Genomic DNA, 16,134 nt, shown 5'->3' on the forward strand with positions numbered 1-16,134 from the left:
TATTTCTCCACTTTTCTAATTAGGTAAAATGGCACAACAGCAAATGTTTATGTCTCACTCTCACCTTATCAGGCAGTTCAGGTTTCTAAATAGTCAATAATAGGTATATATTAGAATTTTCAAACATAATTTGAAATATAAAGTAACTTTTAGCCTTTTGAAAATCCCATTTGGTGACCAACAGCACCTTTTGTCAGCTGGAGACCTTAAAGAATCTCCTCAAAAATCACACTGGAAAACACACATGCTTGTGATGCATGCACATGTGTGGAGGGGAATAAAAAAAACCAATAAATCAGTTTTAGAATGACAATCAGAAGAGAACTTCCCAGTCTTCTCACTCTTATCTTTCTTAAAAAAAATAAGAAAGAAAGAAAGAAAAACTAAGGATAAATAATCTTTCTAATTTTGGATGCATACCGTATCTATACTTTTCCAGTAAGATGTAGTCAAGACAGACCTGGTATTACATTACACTTTACATGATCATTTTTCCAGTAGTGACCAAGAGGCCGGCCTTTTATTGTTGGAAGTAAAAGTCACATTAAAAACAAACAAAACTTTTGCACAGAGATAAGAGCACGGATACAAATTACTTAAAATTGCATTCACCAGAGTTGCTGATAAAAAAAGTTTCAAATGAGTTTTAGCTACAATTCAATGCAGGAAAAGGATGCTAGAAATGCTTTTTTTTTAAAAAGCAAGTTGTGTATAAAGACTAAGACTACCTTTAGTAACTGCTCCTTATTAAAAGAACAACAAGAAAGTCCTTAGGAAAAAAAGAAGGAAAATAACACTGAGAGCAAAAATCTTTTTTTGGTCTTTGAAACTCCCAGGTCACAAAGAGTATTTACACAAAGAACGGTACAAGAAGCGAAGCTCAGAAGTAAAATATTGATGCAAAGAGAGTCAGGATTTCATGTGATGTTTTCTGAATGAGTTAAAGCAAAACTGTATGTTCCCTAAAAAGATAATACAGCTACTGGAATGATTTCAAAACTACAGTAACATTTGGGAGTTATTTTGTAGAAAACAGGCCTTAGCCTTTCCTCCCCAACTATATTTCTCTTTTGGTAATAGTCCTAATGTTAAAAAAAAAATAAAAAATATAAATTTGGAAAAATTTGAATCAAACCAATGTCTTAAAAGAACAAGTAGATTTTGGTCCTTGAATTCTATAAAACCTCTCTAGGAGCTCAGCCAGCTTTCACAGGTCATAAGCATCAACCAATACATTCTCAAACTATTTATTTTACCCATACACTTCGATCCCACCACAACAGGCTCTCAGTATTTTCTTGACCATCACACATTCCAGCTACACCTGATTTCTGAGAATCCAGATGACTCAAATATCCAAAACCTTTGGTTTCACCTGGCAACCTTCCCTCCTCTGCCCTTCAAAGACTAAACTCTGCATCTCTATCCAACACAATTGTGAGGGCATGTGTTTTTGGTGAAAGAAAAGACACACACAAGCTGATCTCAGTTTCGTTGTTTATTTTTGCATACTCTTTTTAATGTTGACTGATACTTTTATGTACACAAAGTGAGTATTTCTATGAACATCCAGATTGATGTTAATCAACCGGTTCATATTTGTTCAAAAATTATAAAAATAGATTTTTTTACTAAAATAAAGTGCACGTGTGCATATATAAGCATACACACATCCATATATACATATATATGTATACAGACATATACAGCATATTGTCAATATGTCAATTTCAAGTTGTTAGTCAAAAATAGACTTAAAGTTTATTATCACATGTTCGTATCTAACTTCCAAATACTTTGCCTATTATCACTATTTCAAGTAGTTGAGCTTCAGTTTAAGTAACAGCTCAGACTGGGTACTCACCTGCTCAGTAAGTTCTCTGACGTTTGTTAGATTCTTCCATAGGCGAGTCTGCCAACCTTACTTTAAGCCTGACACCGTTCACAGTCTTGCCATGTAACGCAGTTATGGCATCACTGGCGCTTCCTCTGTCTGCAAATTTTGCATAGCCCACGTTTTTTCCAGCCACAAGGTAAACTTTTATCAAATGTCCAAAACGACTGGGGAAGAAAAAAAAAAAAAGATATTTTACAGGTCTTGCTGCAACACAGATACCTATTATCCAATTTGAAGTATATATGATTTGGTAGCTGCAAAAATTATATTCTCATATGTATGCTATATTTTCTTGTGCTGCCCTCTTCCAAAACTCCTAATTTTCATATTCCCTTCTCTAGAATTTCAGGTAGGAATAGAAATACAACCAAAAGTTCATAGGCTATGTTTTCTGCAGAATATTACAGTAGAACTACAAGCACCAGTGATTTATCTCTTATTTAAAAGAATACATAAAGCTAATCAATGCATAGTCCCCTAACACTAAATGGTACTCAAAAAACCCACAAAACCAAAACAACAAAAAAATCCCGAACAAACCAAAAGCCACACACACACACAAACCAGGAGATAATTCAGAGGCTAAACTTGCATCTCGCTTAAATGAACTTGCTCAGTTGTGATTCATCTTTGAAAAGGTCTCACTGAAATGACTCAGAAAGCAAGTGTTAAAGCTTTACAGGCAAACCCAGATTTCCAAGTCCTCTGGAAATTCCTAGACAGTTCCTTAAAAAACATTTTTTTAAAAAAATAAAGTCTGCTTGCTTCATACTGAAGTTATACAACTGCCAAGACAAGGTGCCTAGGCTTTTTCCTCTCCAGCATTTGAAGTAGGTACAGTTTGAAATTCCACACAAATACACATTGTTTCTTTTCCTCTCCCTGCGCTTTGAAAATATTCTGGCTTTCCAAAGGTTTATTGCAAATGCTAGCTATTAGAAAAGGGAAATGTCTTTTTCTTAAAGTGTATACTAAAAATAAATAATATAAAATACAGGAGAACAGCTGAACTACAGATTTGTTTTAAAGATGGCAAAAATTCTCTCTCAAGTCTCCTTATATGGCGGCAGTGTGAAAGGACAAATGAAATAGTGTCAATAAGATGCAAGTGATCAGAATATGTCTTAGGATACAGTAGAAAAAAACCTCTGTATACTTACTCCCCTAAGTTACTGTGGGAATTTTGCTGACAACACCAAGCTGTGTGGTGTGGTCGTCACGCTAGAGGGAAGAGATGCCATCCAGAGGGACCTTGACAGGCTTGAGAGATAGGCCTGTGTGAATCTCAAAGTTCAACAAGGTCAAGCATAAGGTCCTGCACACGGGTCGGGGCAATCCCAAGCACAAGTACAGGCTGGAGGGACAATGGATTGAGAGCAGCCCTGAGGAGAAGGACTTGGGAGTGCTGGTTGATGAGAAGCTCAACATGAGCCCACAATGTGCGCATGCAGCCCAGAAAGCCAACCGTATCCTGGGCTGCATCCAAAGAAGCGTGGGCAGTAGGTTGAGGGAGGGGATTCTGCCCCTCTACTCTGCTCTCGTGAAACCCCACCTGGAGTACTGTGTTCAACTCTGGGGCCTCCAACATAAGAAGGACATGGAGCTGTTGGAGCAAGTCCAGAGGAGGGCCACAAAGATGATCTGAGGGCTGGAGCACCTCTCCTACAAAGACAGGCTGAGACAGTTGAGGTTGCTCAGCCTGGAGAAGACTCCAGGAAGACCCTCAAGCAGCCTTCCAGAACCTGAAGGGGGCCTGCAAGAAAGCTGGAGAGGGACTTTTTACAAGGGTATGCGCTGATAAGACAATAGGCAATGGCTTTGCAATGAATGAGGGTAGACTTCTATTAGATAGAAGGAAGAAATTTTTTACAATGAGGGTGGTGAGGTACTGGAACAGGTTGCCCAGAGAAGTTGTGGACGCCCCATCCTTGGAAGTGTTGAAGGCCATGTTGGATGAGGCTTTGAGCAACCTGATCTAGGGGAAGGTGTCCCTGCACATGGCGGGAGGGTTGGAACTAGATGATCTTTAAGGTCTCTTCCAATCCAAACCATTCTATGATTATTTGATTTATCAAAATATTTAAATGCCTTACATAAATATGTACAAGAAAATGCTACATAAATTAGGCTATAAGAACTGGAAGCACTACCTTTTTCGGCTTAAAAAAAGGTTACGAGACTACACATTTTATTTCAGATTACGCTAATCAATAATAAAGCTGCTGCACTGATGACACTGCATCTGTGCTTCAAGGTGAATGCCATTACACACTTGTTTCAAAAAGCAACTGTTACCTATTTATCACTTATCACTTACCGATCACTGTGCATTGTCTTTTCTAGAAAGAGTTTTCATGCTGACAATCTTTTTTATTTTCAACATTTATTTTAAATGGCTAGAGAACTCTTATTTGTAAAGGGAGTCTTACCAGAACACATCCTCCAATACATTTACAGGTAAAGGATGGGGATGAAAAAGTATGAAAAGCCTCTCCTTTACAGTAGTGTCAGGTGGAACTTTTTTTTTGTGTGGTGGAAGAATGGCGTCTGTTTGGGGCTGAAGTAACTGTGAGCCAGAGGTTCCTCCAAATGTCTGCTGAAACAGGAAAAAAATACAAGTTTAAGTTAATCAATGGGAGGGAAAGTCATTTTACCTTATTTACAATTTTTGTTCCTATCACAGGACATAAACATGCTCTACCATTTCTCAATTAATTTGTTTACTTTGGTTATTTCATTAAATTGGGCAATAAATCTAAGTAAGGTCAGACACCTTGAGAGGGAATAAAAAAATGTACAAATCAACCAGAGATGTATCTTAAAAACGTAGCATCTAAAACAGTTGCAGAAGAAAGTGAGAAATGTTCTTTATTGACATATCTGAAGTTTCTTACAACAACTAAGAACATTAACAGTATCCATTATATTAACTTACAGGAGGTGTCCTATACTGCTGAACAACTGCATTGTTATTCCGCAACACTGATGACATATGTGCTGTTACCAGCTGAGTTGCCATTTTTCTGATAAGGCTGCAAGCAGAAATGATAATAAATTATTTTTTAAAAAAGAGTTAAGTTACAGTAATCTTAAATTCAGCAAGAGAAAATACGTTTTAATGCACATCTGAAAGTATCTCTGGAAATTTAAACTCATACAGGTAACGAAAATCAAGTCAGGCTTTCATGACACTGTAGACATGATCTGAAAGTATGCATCCCTGCTGCGACTCACTGAAAACACTCAGACATTTCTACATATAGAAATATAAAACTCTTATTTGCTTTTTTTACACTTGGGTGGTAGGGGTGGGGTGTGGCATGTAATTAACTCTACAGAGCCCACTACATTTTGTGAAAGGTGCCTAAAAGGCAGAAGGGATAGAAAAATTTCACCTATTTCAGTAAAGAGCACAGAGATTCAATTCAGAAGTCAGAACACTACAACAGAAAGTTTACTTCTATCTCTCATCTTCCAGTCATTTTTCTTTGTTCTATTGTGGAATAAGAAAAACCAATTGCACTTTTTGCACAGACTTATAGGGTGCGTTGCAGGACTATGAAATAGTAGGAATTATTGAAGAACGAAGGAAATTGTTTGCAAGAAAGATGGTTGGAATGAATTATTTTTTTTTTTAGTTTAGATCAGGCACGCGCTTCTGAGGTATATCTCCCCATTGTCCCTCCTTACTGTCCTCATTCATATCCCAGAATAGGTTTGACTTGAACTAGATTTCTTTATGATGAAACTAAGCCAAAACATCCACTGCAGGAGCGTACCTAAGCTGCTCCAACTTGTAACGAAAATTCAAATCACAGGAATAGATTAGAGATGGTCAAAGCAAAACTTGACAATCCCCATGCACTGGGAATATCAGATCCTCAGCATGCCACAGTTTTATTCTGCATATGTGCTTCACAAAGTTATTTCCAGTATTGCAAACACAATCAAGAGATAAAGTAGATACATACGTTTTTAATACAAAAACCTCATCAAAAACACATTCCAGCCCTATTATGCATTACAGAGACATTTACAAAGATCCCTGCAAAAATCTAAGATTTTTCCAATGTATCTTAAGAATACAGATTTTCGTCTTTTAATTATCAAAGACTAGCAAGTTTCAAAAGGCTTATTCTAAACTATTAAAAAAAAAAAAACTCCCAAACACTTACATTTCAGAAAATACTATCTACAAGTATGAAACAAGATCACAGAGACATTGCTATTACTTATGTTAAAAGTTAATTTTAAATTATTTTAAATTTTGCTCTCCAGAACACAACTTACAACTTTCTATCTCTATGTATTGGTACTTACTCTGAGCTATCACTCCCATCTTCTAGGAAAATGACAGTTAATCGATTTCCAGGTGGATACTCAAACCCATGTAATTTATGCTTGGCATATATAGCTGACGCAGCAGTACTGTACTGAATCACAGCATACCCTATGAGTACAGTGCACACAGTTTCAGTATGAGATGGGTAAATCCTAAGAACAAAGTACACTTATATAAAGCAATAGGATTAAACTGCACATTAGTTATGGAGGATAAAAAATTCTTAAGTCTTTTTACCACACATCATATTACTTAATAGCAGCATCAGTAGTATTTGTGAAGAAAACTTCAGTGGAATTAACTAGTGACAGATCAGCTATACTTATGCTAACTTGAGAAGCTGGTAACAAAGCAACACAAGTGAAAACATGTCTTCTTCCCTAACCCTGAATTAGAAACAAAACCACAAACGGCTTAATTTTAAAATGCAATTATCCCACTAACAATCAATCTCAAGTACTGTAAATTTACATTTTAACTCTCTGAATCATTTCCATTTCAAGCGTCTTGGAAGAGACCTCTTTCACGTTTGCTCAGCAATGGCAAAACAAGAAGATGGAAACCAGAACAATCCTTCCAATACAAAACATGATTTGTTTTGGAATGATTTAATCCAGTTTACTCATGTCAGCTTCTACACACAGACACACTACCCCCACCACCCCCGATTTCAAGATGAAAACCCAAAAGATCTGTTTAGAGAACTTTTAAACTAGATGCCTAATAATTTTTGAGACTTCTTCTCCATTTATTCCGTCCAAAACTATTAACTTAGCCTAACTAAAAACCCCTTCCCGTGGTTTTGATTCTGTCCTTCTTCAGATTCTACTATCTGAAAATACAAGTATTTAAGGCTATCTGTAAACAGAGGTTCAAACAAAACTGAATTTTTTTGTTGATGCCTCAGTGATAGCAGCAACCACTGAAACAGAAAACATTAACTCTCTCCAACAAGCGTACTGTATTTTGCAATACAAATGAATTTAAGTACAATTAAAAGGCATTCCCTTCATAGAAAGAAAAAAATCTTTTTGTACTTTTACTTACCACTATTGGTATGAGGATCTCGCTGAACATCACAATATTCCAGTCCTGGGACTAGATCAAAGAGGGCAAACAGCTGCTCTTGGATAAATGGAAGCCGTGATACTACTGACAGACGTTTGGAGAGTGACTCTTGAATTCTGCTCTCATTTTTTTCAAAACTACAAAACTCTGGCTGTCCACCTCAAGAATCAACATAAAAATAAGTAATTTGAGTCATCACGCTAGCATGCCTTCATTTCATACATATTTTTCATTCAACTTTTAAAAGCAATCTAAGTCAGTTATATACTAAAGGTAATGTGCTTATTTCACCAATGCAGATCGCAAAATAATCGACCAACTAGAGCAAAGTGAGCCATAAAAGCATAGAAATGAAATGTCCGACTTGTTTCAAACTCCAGCATCCAATCTATTATTTAAGTGTTGACCTAAGCCTTCCGTTAGCTTCCCTTCTTCCAAACTGCATCTTACTTTGTGACCATACTCAAGAATACAAATCATTTTTAGTACAAAAAGCTGTGACTTACAAAACGGAAGTGTGCTTCCTCGTCAGTTCTTGCCTCATGTTATTACTATAATAGTCGTGTTCAAAGACTCAGATGACTTATTTTTAGGTTCAGCCAAATGGCCCTGTAGCCTGAAAGAAACAACCACACATACAGCAACACTTCAGCACATCCGAATTATCTGACTGGATCTGCATTCTCCCAGTACTGTATTTAGAAACATATTATTCAGAAAACCCAGTAAGTGCTGGCTTTAGGAAAATAACTCATCTATAACTTTCACACAATTATCATGGCAGGCTTCAAGAGTTAACAACTTCCACATAAAACTGCTCCTAGTCAGAAGTTAAGTGCAACAGTCTTTGCTGTGAGAGTGACTGAGCACTGGCACAGGTTGCCTAGAGAGTTTGTGGAGTCTCCATCCTTGGAGATATGCAAAAGCCCTCTGGACACGGTGCTGGGCAACCATGGTGCTCAGGTGACCCAGCCTGAGCAGAGGGGTTGGGCAAGATGACCTCCAGAGGTCCCTTCCAACTTCAACCATTCTGTGACACTTGGCAGGATTCAGAGACACTCCAGAGGCAGTCACCTGAACTTCCATGCTGTAACAGCAGTTTATGTATGTTTTGCACTGATCTAGGTTTTGCTTTTATGAAAGAAAAAATTACTACTTTCAGGTTATCCAACTGACCTCATTTTAACCTCGCAGTAAAAAGGAAATAAAATTTAACTGCTAAGTAATCTCAGATTCATTCCAATGCAAGAATTGTCACAAATATAATTTCTGTAGAACCACTTATGATAGATATGATGTAGAAACACCATGTATTTTACTGGAGAAAAAAAGAAAAAAAATCCTCACGAGAACAATGAAAAAACAACCACACCCACACACCAAGTTGTTTCATATTTGTGATTAAGTGAACATTGAACAGGAGGTTGGACTGGAAGGCCACTGATGGGTTTCCCTAAAAGCCTTTCTTCTCCTTGGTGGCCTTCCACCAGACTCACTCCAACTAATTAACACCTTTTTGGTACTAGAGTATAAATGACAAATGACTGGTCACAAAGCATACGAAGTCTTTCGTTCTATAATAAACTAATCATGACATTAAATGAAAACAAACAAACAATCAATCAAATCTCCAAACTTCAATTAGGATGAATCTGTTCTTAAATAAGTGTAATCACAACATAATCCCTATGGATTATCAAGTATATTTTTATACATGAATTCATTTTCTATCAAATATATTTGACTAAAATGCATATTCCCAGGGATACATTAAAATTAGGTTTTCCTGTGTATGAAGCCTACATTACAGGCCAATAATAATGCATGACAGAAAACACTGTATCCATTTCCAAACTGTCCTGGCTTCGGCTGAGACAGAGCTAGATTTTCTTTTTAGTAGCTAGAAGAGCGCTGTGTTTTGGTTTCAGTCGGGGATTTGTTATGAGAAGAACGTGGATAGCACACTGATGTTTATAGTTGGTACTGAGACATCAAGGACTTTTCAGCTTCCCATGTTTTGCCAGTGTGCAGGAGCACAACAGGTCACGGGGAGCGTGGCCAGGACAAAGAGCCCACAACTCCCTTTATGATTTGAATTTAAACTTATGATTGAGGGCCAAGTTAGCCAATAGAGTATTCCATATCATATCCGTATCAACATCAGTCAGTATATATACAAGGGTAGACTGGGAAGTTTTGGAATCTCTTTGGGGGAATTTTCTTAGACTCTCAGAGTTCTCTCTCTCTTTTCAGGCCTCTCTCTTGTCCAGGATTGCGATTTCGGGACTTACCTGTTTCAAGATTGCTTGCCAGGACAGAACAGGCATTTGTCACCAAGTGGTGAGCAATTATCATGTGCATCGCTTGTTTGAACATATTATTATTATTTTTATATATATGTTCCTATACTATTAATTTATAATTATTAGTTTTAATATAATTATTATAATTATATTGTTCTTATCTCAACCCACGAGTCTCCTTCCCTCTTCCCCTTTAATTCTCTTCCCCATTTCCCCCAGGGCGGAGGAGGGTGAGTGAGCAGCTGCATGTCGTTTAGTTGCCAGCTAGGTTAAACCACAACACAAACTCTTTACACTGATCTACCTGCAGTTTGGTCCTGTAAGAATGTAATCAGGTGACTGTTCTCAGTGAACGTTAATAATACTATTTTCATTTGCAATACAGCTCTGTCTCAAGATGCGTTTACTTCATAAATAATTTTTAGTTTTGTTTGCAGCTAAATTAAGGGTACATTAACGACAGTACACACTTATTGTGAAAAACTTGAAAGAATTCAGTCAGATTCTTACTTCGCTCACACTCTTCGATTGCTCGGGCAGCTTGCGATGGTTTTAAATACCTCACATAGCCCAAACCTTTACTTTCTCCAGTAGTCTTGTTTTTAATAATGCTGCAATATTCAATGTCTCCATACATCTAGAAGAGTTAAAAAGTGCATTAATTTACAATATTTGAAAATGCATTAAAGTTAAGCTCTTCTGATAAATTAAGACAAAGGCAATTTAAAATAACAATTAACAAATAGTGAATCAGTACCTTAAACTTCTCTCGCAGATCTTCCTCTGTATAGCATTTTGGTATCATAACAAAGATTCGCGTAAGCTCCTCATCTTCAACATCTCGGTGGCTTCCAGAAGCTCTTGACTGTGCAATAAATACCTAATAAAATAATTACATTGACATTGATTACTGGAGAAAGGGTCTTAAACACATATCAACGAGCGAGAAAACCATTTTTTTTTAACACGTCTTTGTACTTATCTTTCACATAAACTAGCTTTCCTATACAGAAAAAAAAAAAAAAACAAACACCCATCTCTGATCATAGAGGCATCTGTGACAAAAGACCTACAAATACAATACACCCCAAACAGTTTCCCAGACAGGACAGAGGTCAGCAGAAGTTCTCACTGGAGATAATGAAGAACGGTCAGAAATATCAAAGCCTGATCCAGCAGCACTGCCAATGTCACAGGTGGCACGTAACTTATTAAAACCTTGCTACTGAAGTTCATGGCTCATTTGGGCCAAAGTCTGCAGGTTTAGTGCTCTATGAAGAATTTTAACTTCTGACATCTGTAACTGTTAAAATTCTTTTTAATTATTGAAATAAATTTCACTTCAGAAGCATACCTCAGAAGCCAATCAGACAAAAAAAAAAAACCAAAAAACAAACATCAACAAACAACACCACAAAAAAACAAAGCAACCCAAACCAATCGAACAAGAAAAACACAACCAACCTTCAAAGTAACCCTCTTATGCAAAAGCAGCAACTGATTTCACAGAGCTCCTAAACTACTTTTCTAATAGCCATGCAGGGGAATAAGGAGTACAGCTCTGATCTTTTGGCTTCTAAGGTCAAGTTCTTCAGAAAAAGATTTTACTGACTCAATTGTTTTTTCAGATGGAACACAGAACACACCACACACCTTCTTTCACTGTTCAAAGTCTCCATATCTCAGTATTTGGGGAATAGGAAAACAACCCAAGAGGCTGAAAGCTGTCAGTGAGACACAGATCAAAAAACCAAACAAACCAACCAACCATATTTGTTTTGAAAGAAACGTGCAGAAGACACAAAACCAATATAAAAAGCACACTTGCAAAGACGGTTCTATTTATCCACATAGATCTCACTTGGAACACTATAGACTATTTCACAGAGATTCCCTCAAGGTAAAAAAATAAATAAATAAATAAATAAATAAAAGGAGAAGCCCGTTCCCAGGCAGTGCACTTCCCCCAGCCCTGTTCCAGCTTATGCCACGCGTGGGAACTTCAGGCAAGGGGGTGGGACGCCCTGTAGCTCCTCCCGGCCACGCTCGCCGGCCCCGCAACCCGAAACCGCCCGGGTTTGCCCCAAAGCAGCAACGCCAGCGCCGGGACGTGCGGGGGGGCGGCCACGCGGGGCGGTTTGGCGCTGCCTCGCCGCCGCTGCTCCGGGGCTGCTCCAGGCGGGCCTCCGCCACCCGCCGTCCCCGCGGAGCGGCTTCCCGTTTTCCCCGCGCAGGCAAACGCTCCTTCGAGCGGCAGGCTCGGGGCGCAGCGGCCCAGCCACGCCGCCCTCCGCGGGCCGCCATGCTGGGAAGGGAGCGGGGCAACACGCCGCCGGCCCCGCTCGCTCGCCCCCGGCCCCGCTCCCGGCGGGAAGGAGGCGGCGCGGTCCGGCGGCGGTACCTTGATGGGCTTGGTGTCGGGGGCCAGGCTGCGGCCGTGCATCTCCTCCATGGCCCGGCAGGCCTGCGAGCTGCGGGCGAACTTGATGAAGGCGATGCCGCGGGACTCGTTGGTGCGCTTGTCCCGCAGGAGCCAGATGTTCTGGATGTCCCCGAAGGGAGCGAAGCGCTCCCGGATCAGCGCCTCGCCGGTGTCCTTGCTCAGCACCACGAAGACGCGGCTGTTGGGCGGCTCGTCCAGGCACTCGGCCGAGAGGCGGAAGCCGCTGCTCTCCTCCATAACGGAGCCGCTGGGCTCCCGGGCCGCCGGGGACCGCTGGCTTTTCTCGGGGGACGGCGGGGAACGGCCGTAGCGCCCTTTCCGCCGGGGAGACAACATGTCCTCCGCCTCCCCCACTTCCGCCGCGCCCCTCCCGCCTCCAGTCAGCGCTGCGGCCTCGCCTGCGGCGGGCGGAGCTCCCCGGCGGCCCCGCACCGGCTCCAGCGCCCGGCCTGCGGCGGGGGAACAGTGGCAGCTTCGGCCGGCCCGAGCGGCGGACCCCGCGCCTGCGCGGCTGGAGCGCTGCCCGCGGCACCCGCGTGCCTACCCTGGAGCAGGGAGGCACCCGCGCCTCGGGAGCGACAGCGGGCGGGTGGGAAGGACTAAGCAGAGGCGAATGGAGGGCTGGAGCCGAGGAGAAGCGCTCCCGGCCCCCCCCCCCCCGCTCTCCTGCGGCAGTGCCCGGCCAGGAGCGGTCTTACCGAACGGGAGGAACCTCCCGGTGTCAGCGGGGCGACTCCAGCTCGGGCAGGGCCACCTGGAGCCGGCTGCCCTGGGACTTGTGCAGACAGCTTCTGGCTGTCTGCAAGCGTGGAGAATACACAACGTTTCTGGGCAGCCTGTGCCTGTGCACGGTCACCATCACAGTGAGAAAGTTTCCTGATCTTCAGATGGAACCTCCTGTGTTTCAGTTTATGCCCGTTGCCTCTGGTCCTGTCACTGGATACCACTGAGAAGAGCCTGGATCCATTTTCTTTATTCCATCTATTGTCTGGCCATGGAAAAGTTAAAGGTTTAAGTGAAGGATTTGCTTGAATCTGCTAAGACTTAAGTTAGCGGTTTGCGTGTACCCAGATAAAGCAAATGTGTACATAATGTTTGAAACCAGGATGATTATCTTGAATTCTCAAGTTGTCCTTAAAAGAAGAACATCCTGGAAAAGTATGTATTTGTCCTGGTTTTAGCTGGGACAGTTAGCTCTTCTTTTTAGCAGCTAGAAGAGCTCCGTGTTTTGGTTTTACTCAGAGGCTCGCTCTGAGAAGAATGTTGATAGCAAGTTGATGTTTGTGGTTGGACGTGGGACTCCAAGGACTTTTCAGTGTGCCGGAGTGCAGAAGCACGGTGGGAAAAGGGGGGAGCATAGCCGGGACAAGGGGGACCCGATTCCCCTTGTGATTTATGGTGGAACTTAAGATTGAGGGCCAAACTGGCCAATTAGTATTCCATATCATGCAGTGTCATGCCCAGTATAAAAGTGAGGGTCAGCCAGGAAGAAGGGCTTTTGCGCTTTGGCTCTTTCGCCGCTTTTGCTCTTTTGCGCTTGCTGTGCCTTTGCTCTATTGCTTTTTTCCCCCCTCTCTCTCCCAGTACTCCCACTCTCGGAGTACTCTCTCTCTCTCTCTGCCCCTCTCTATTTCGGGGCCTCGCGTTCGTCTGGGATTGCAGCTTCGGGACGAGATGGGCTTCGCATACGAGGGGGTGGTGAGCATCTACACTGTGTATTAAATCATCTGTATTAAATTGTTCTTATCTCAACCCACGGGTATCCCATTTATCCTTTAATTCTCTCCCTCATCCCTGGGGCTGGGGGAGGGTGAGTCAACAACTGGGGCGGGGGTCTGTTTGGTTGCCGGAGCGGCCTAACCCACAACAGTATTGATGCAAACGTGCACTAGGTTTTGTTTCTTTTAAGATAACAAAGGGATAGCAGAGGAGCCTTACAAAATACATGCATCAAGAGGAGGACATACATCCCTGTAAGTCCAAAACATTTGGCTGTTAATCACTAAAGAAGGACTTCAGAGACTGACAGAGAAAACATCTTGCTATGAGAAAAGGTTAATGAGATTGGAAGAATACCACAAATATGAACTAAGCAAGAAACAGCAGTAACTGGAGAAAGGTAATTCCGGCAGGGGGAGATCGCGTCCACCGGCTCCCAGACCACCTACCCTAAACATACCCCAGACCCAAAAGAAAGGGATGCAGGCAAAGACTGAGCATGCAAACTAACTAACATGCTAGGCGAAAGAAAATTAACCAATCGCTTAAGAGAATAACACTGAATATGTAAATATGGTAATACATACTGTATAAATGTTCGCTGAATTTTGGAAGGGGTGTGCTGTCTTGGGACAGGGACCCAAACTTGTGCAACTTCGTATTAAAGCAATATCTCAGTGTGTGGATTTGCTTAATGCACCCCAGGTGAACGATTCCCACTTTTGGGAAAACACATCCCTTCAGCTGTTTATACACACTGAGATCTCCCTAAGCCTCCTCTTCTCTGGGCTGAATAGTCCCAGCTCTCTCAGCCTTTCCTTATAGGAGAAATGCTCCAGTCCCTCAGTCATCTTAGTGGCCCTTCACTGGACTCTCTCCAGTATGTCCATGTCTCTCTCATACTGGAAAGCCCAGAGGCAGACACGATACTCCTGGTGTGGCCTCACCAGTCCTGAGTAGAGGGAAAGGGTCACCTTCCTTGTCCTGCTGGTGACACTCCTCCTAATGTAGCCCAGGATATCGATAGCCTTCTTTGCCACAGGGGCACATTGCTGGCTCATGTTCTCCTTGGTGTCCATGAGGACTCCGAAGTCCTTTTCTTCAAAGCTGCTTTCAGCCGGTCACCCCTCAGTGCGTCCTGGTGCATGGGGTTGTTCCTCCCCAGGTGCAGGAATTTGCGCTTCCCCTTGCTGAACTTCTTGGTGCGCCTGTCAGACCATTCTCCAGCCTGTTGGGTCCATCTGGATGGCAGCATGACCCTCTGGTGTATTGAGCACTCCTCTCAGTTTCGTATGCCATGTCAATATTTCCTAATATACTCACTTCTGCTGGAATAATTTGCTTATTTTCAAAGGGCCTCCTTCAACCAGAGACTCACTACACTATGTGCTGACCCACCTTCTTTGAAACAGCACTAGTGTCATAGAGAATTTCTCCATGAAGAAACATTTCTCAAGGCCTTTGCTGCCATAGGCAACAGTATGGCTTAACATGCATCCCGTGAACTCTCAGGATACAGAGGCCCAGGGAACTCGATGTATTTTATGGGAAACAAGCACAAAACATAGCCAGGAAAAATAATCATCTGCAGGAAAATAAGCACATAGTTGATAAAATGTGAAGAATGCAAAGTCATTATAAAGTTCATCACAATTTTAATAGTCAGATTCAAAAATGAAGAATTCCTCAGCTGAATACCGGAGCTGTCAGCGCCCCAGGGCTGTGGTGGCCCTGACCACTGCGCACCGCGGGGTCAGTGATCGGCGGTACGGTTACCCTGGCCAGGCGCAGGCTGGGGCTGGCCTTCAGGCCCTGCCATGCTGCACATATCCCTCAGCCGCACGATGAACTCTGACAGCTCGTCATTCCAGAGGAGCCTGTGGGCAGCTCCCGCTCGGTACCGGTGATGACACCTCCTGCCCGGCCTTGCCTTTATCTAACAGAACAGCAAGGCAGCCTCATGAGAGCGTCGTTTCTATTTGGACTGTAGAAATGATAGAGTTGCTTTCTTGTAAGAAAATACTATAAAAGCTTGAAAGAGTAAAATAAGAGACTCTCTACTATGGAGAAGGTTTGCACGGAATGCTGCATGTGTTTGTTGCTTCACCACCTGGGCCTCTCACCATCTAAAGGGATGTGAGATCATCTATGCTATTCTCTCATTAGCATTGAAATAAACAGCATTGTAGGTCATACTTTACAGTGCCTAAGTGCCACTCCTACTGGAATCATAAAGGACCAACACCTCCTGGTGCAAAACGGGGTTAAATTAAGAAATCAGGAGATCGGGGTGTGCACACTTTCTATGTTTTTTCCACAAGCAAATTAAATATGCAGAAATCCCACACACCACCCCCCCCCT

The 16,134-nt window shown here is 42.0% G+C and overlaps 1 protein-coding gene across 1 annotated transcript; it reads right to left on the reverse strand.

Annotated features, from left to right (window-relative positions):
- Positions 1-404: 404 nt before the first annotated feature.
- On the reverse strand, positions 405-12,305 carry RBM45 (RNA binding motif protein 45). Its single transcript, XM_086615901.1, is given in 11 exon segments — positions 405-2,061; positions 4,327-4,493; positions 4,833-4,929; positions 6,218-6,347; positions 7,287-7,466; positions 7,814-7,835; positions 7,837-7,880; positions 7,883-7,918; positions 10,115-10,247; positions 10,368-10,490; positions 12,012-12,305. Coding segments are annotated over 11 exon segments (1,404 nt in total). The 5' UTR covers positions 12,291-12,305; the 3' UTR covers positions 405-1,868.
- Positions 12,306-16,134: the final 3,829 nt, after the last annotated feature.

Source organism: Tauraco erythrolophus, chromosome 8 (genome assembly GCF_009769465.1).
Source record: "Tauraco erythrolophus isolate bTauEry1 chromosome 8, bTauEry1.pri, whole genome shotgun sequence".
Taxonomy (NCBI): Eukaryota; Metazoa; Chordata; class Aves; order Musophagiformes; family Musophagidae; genus Tauraco; species Tauraco erythrolophus.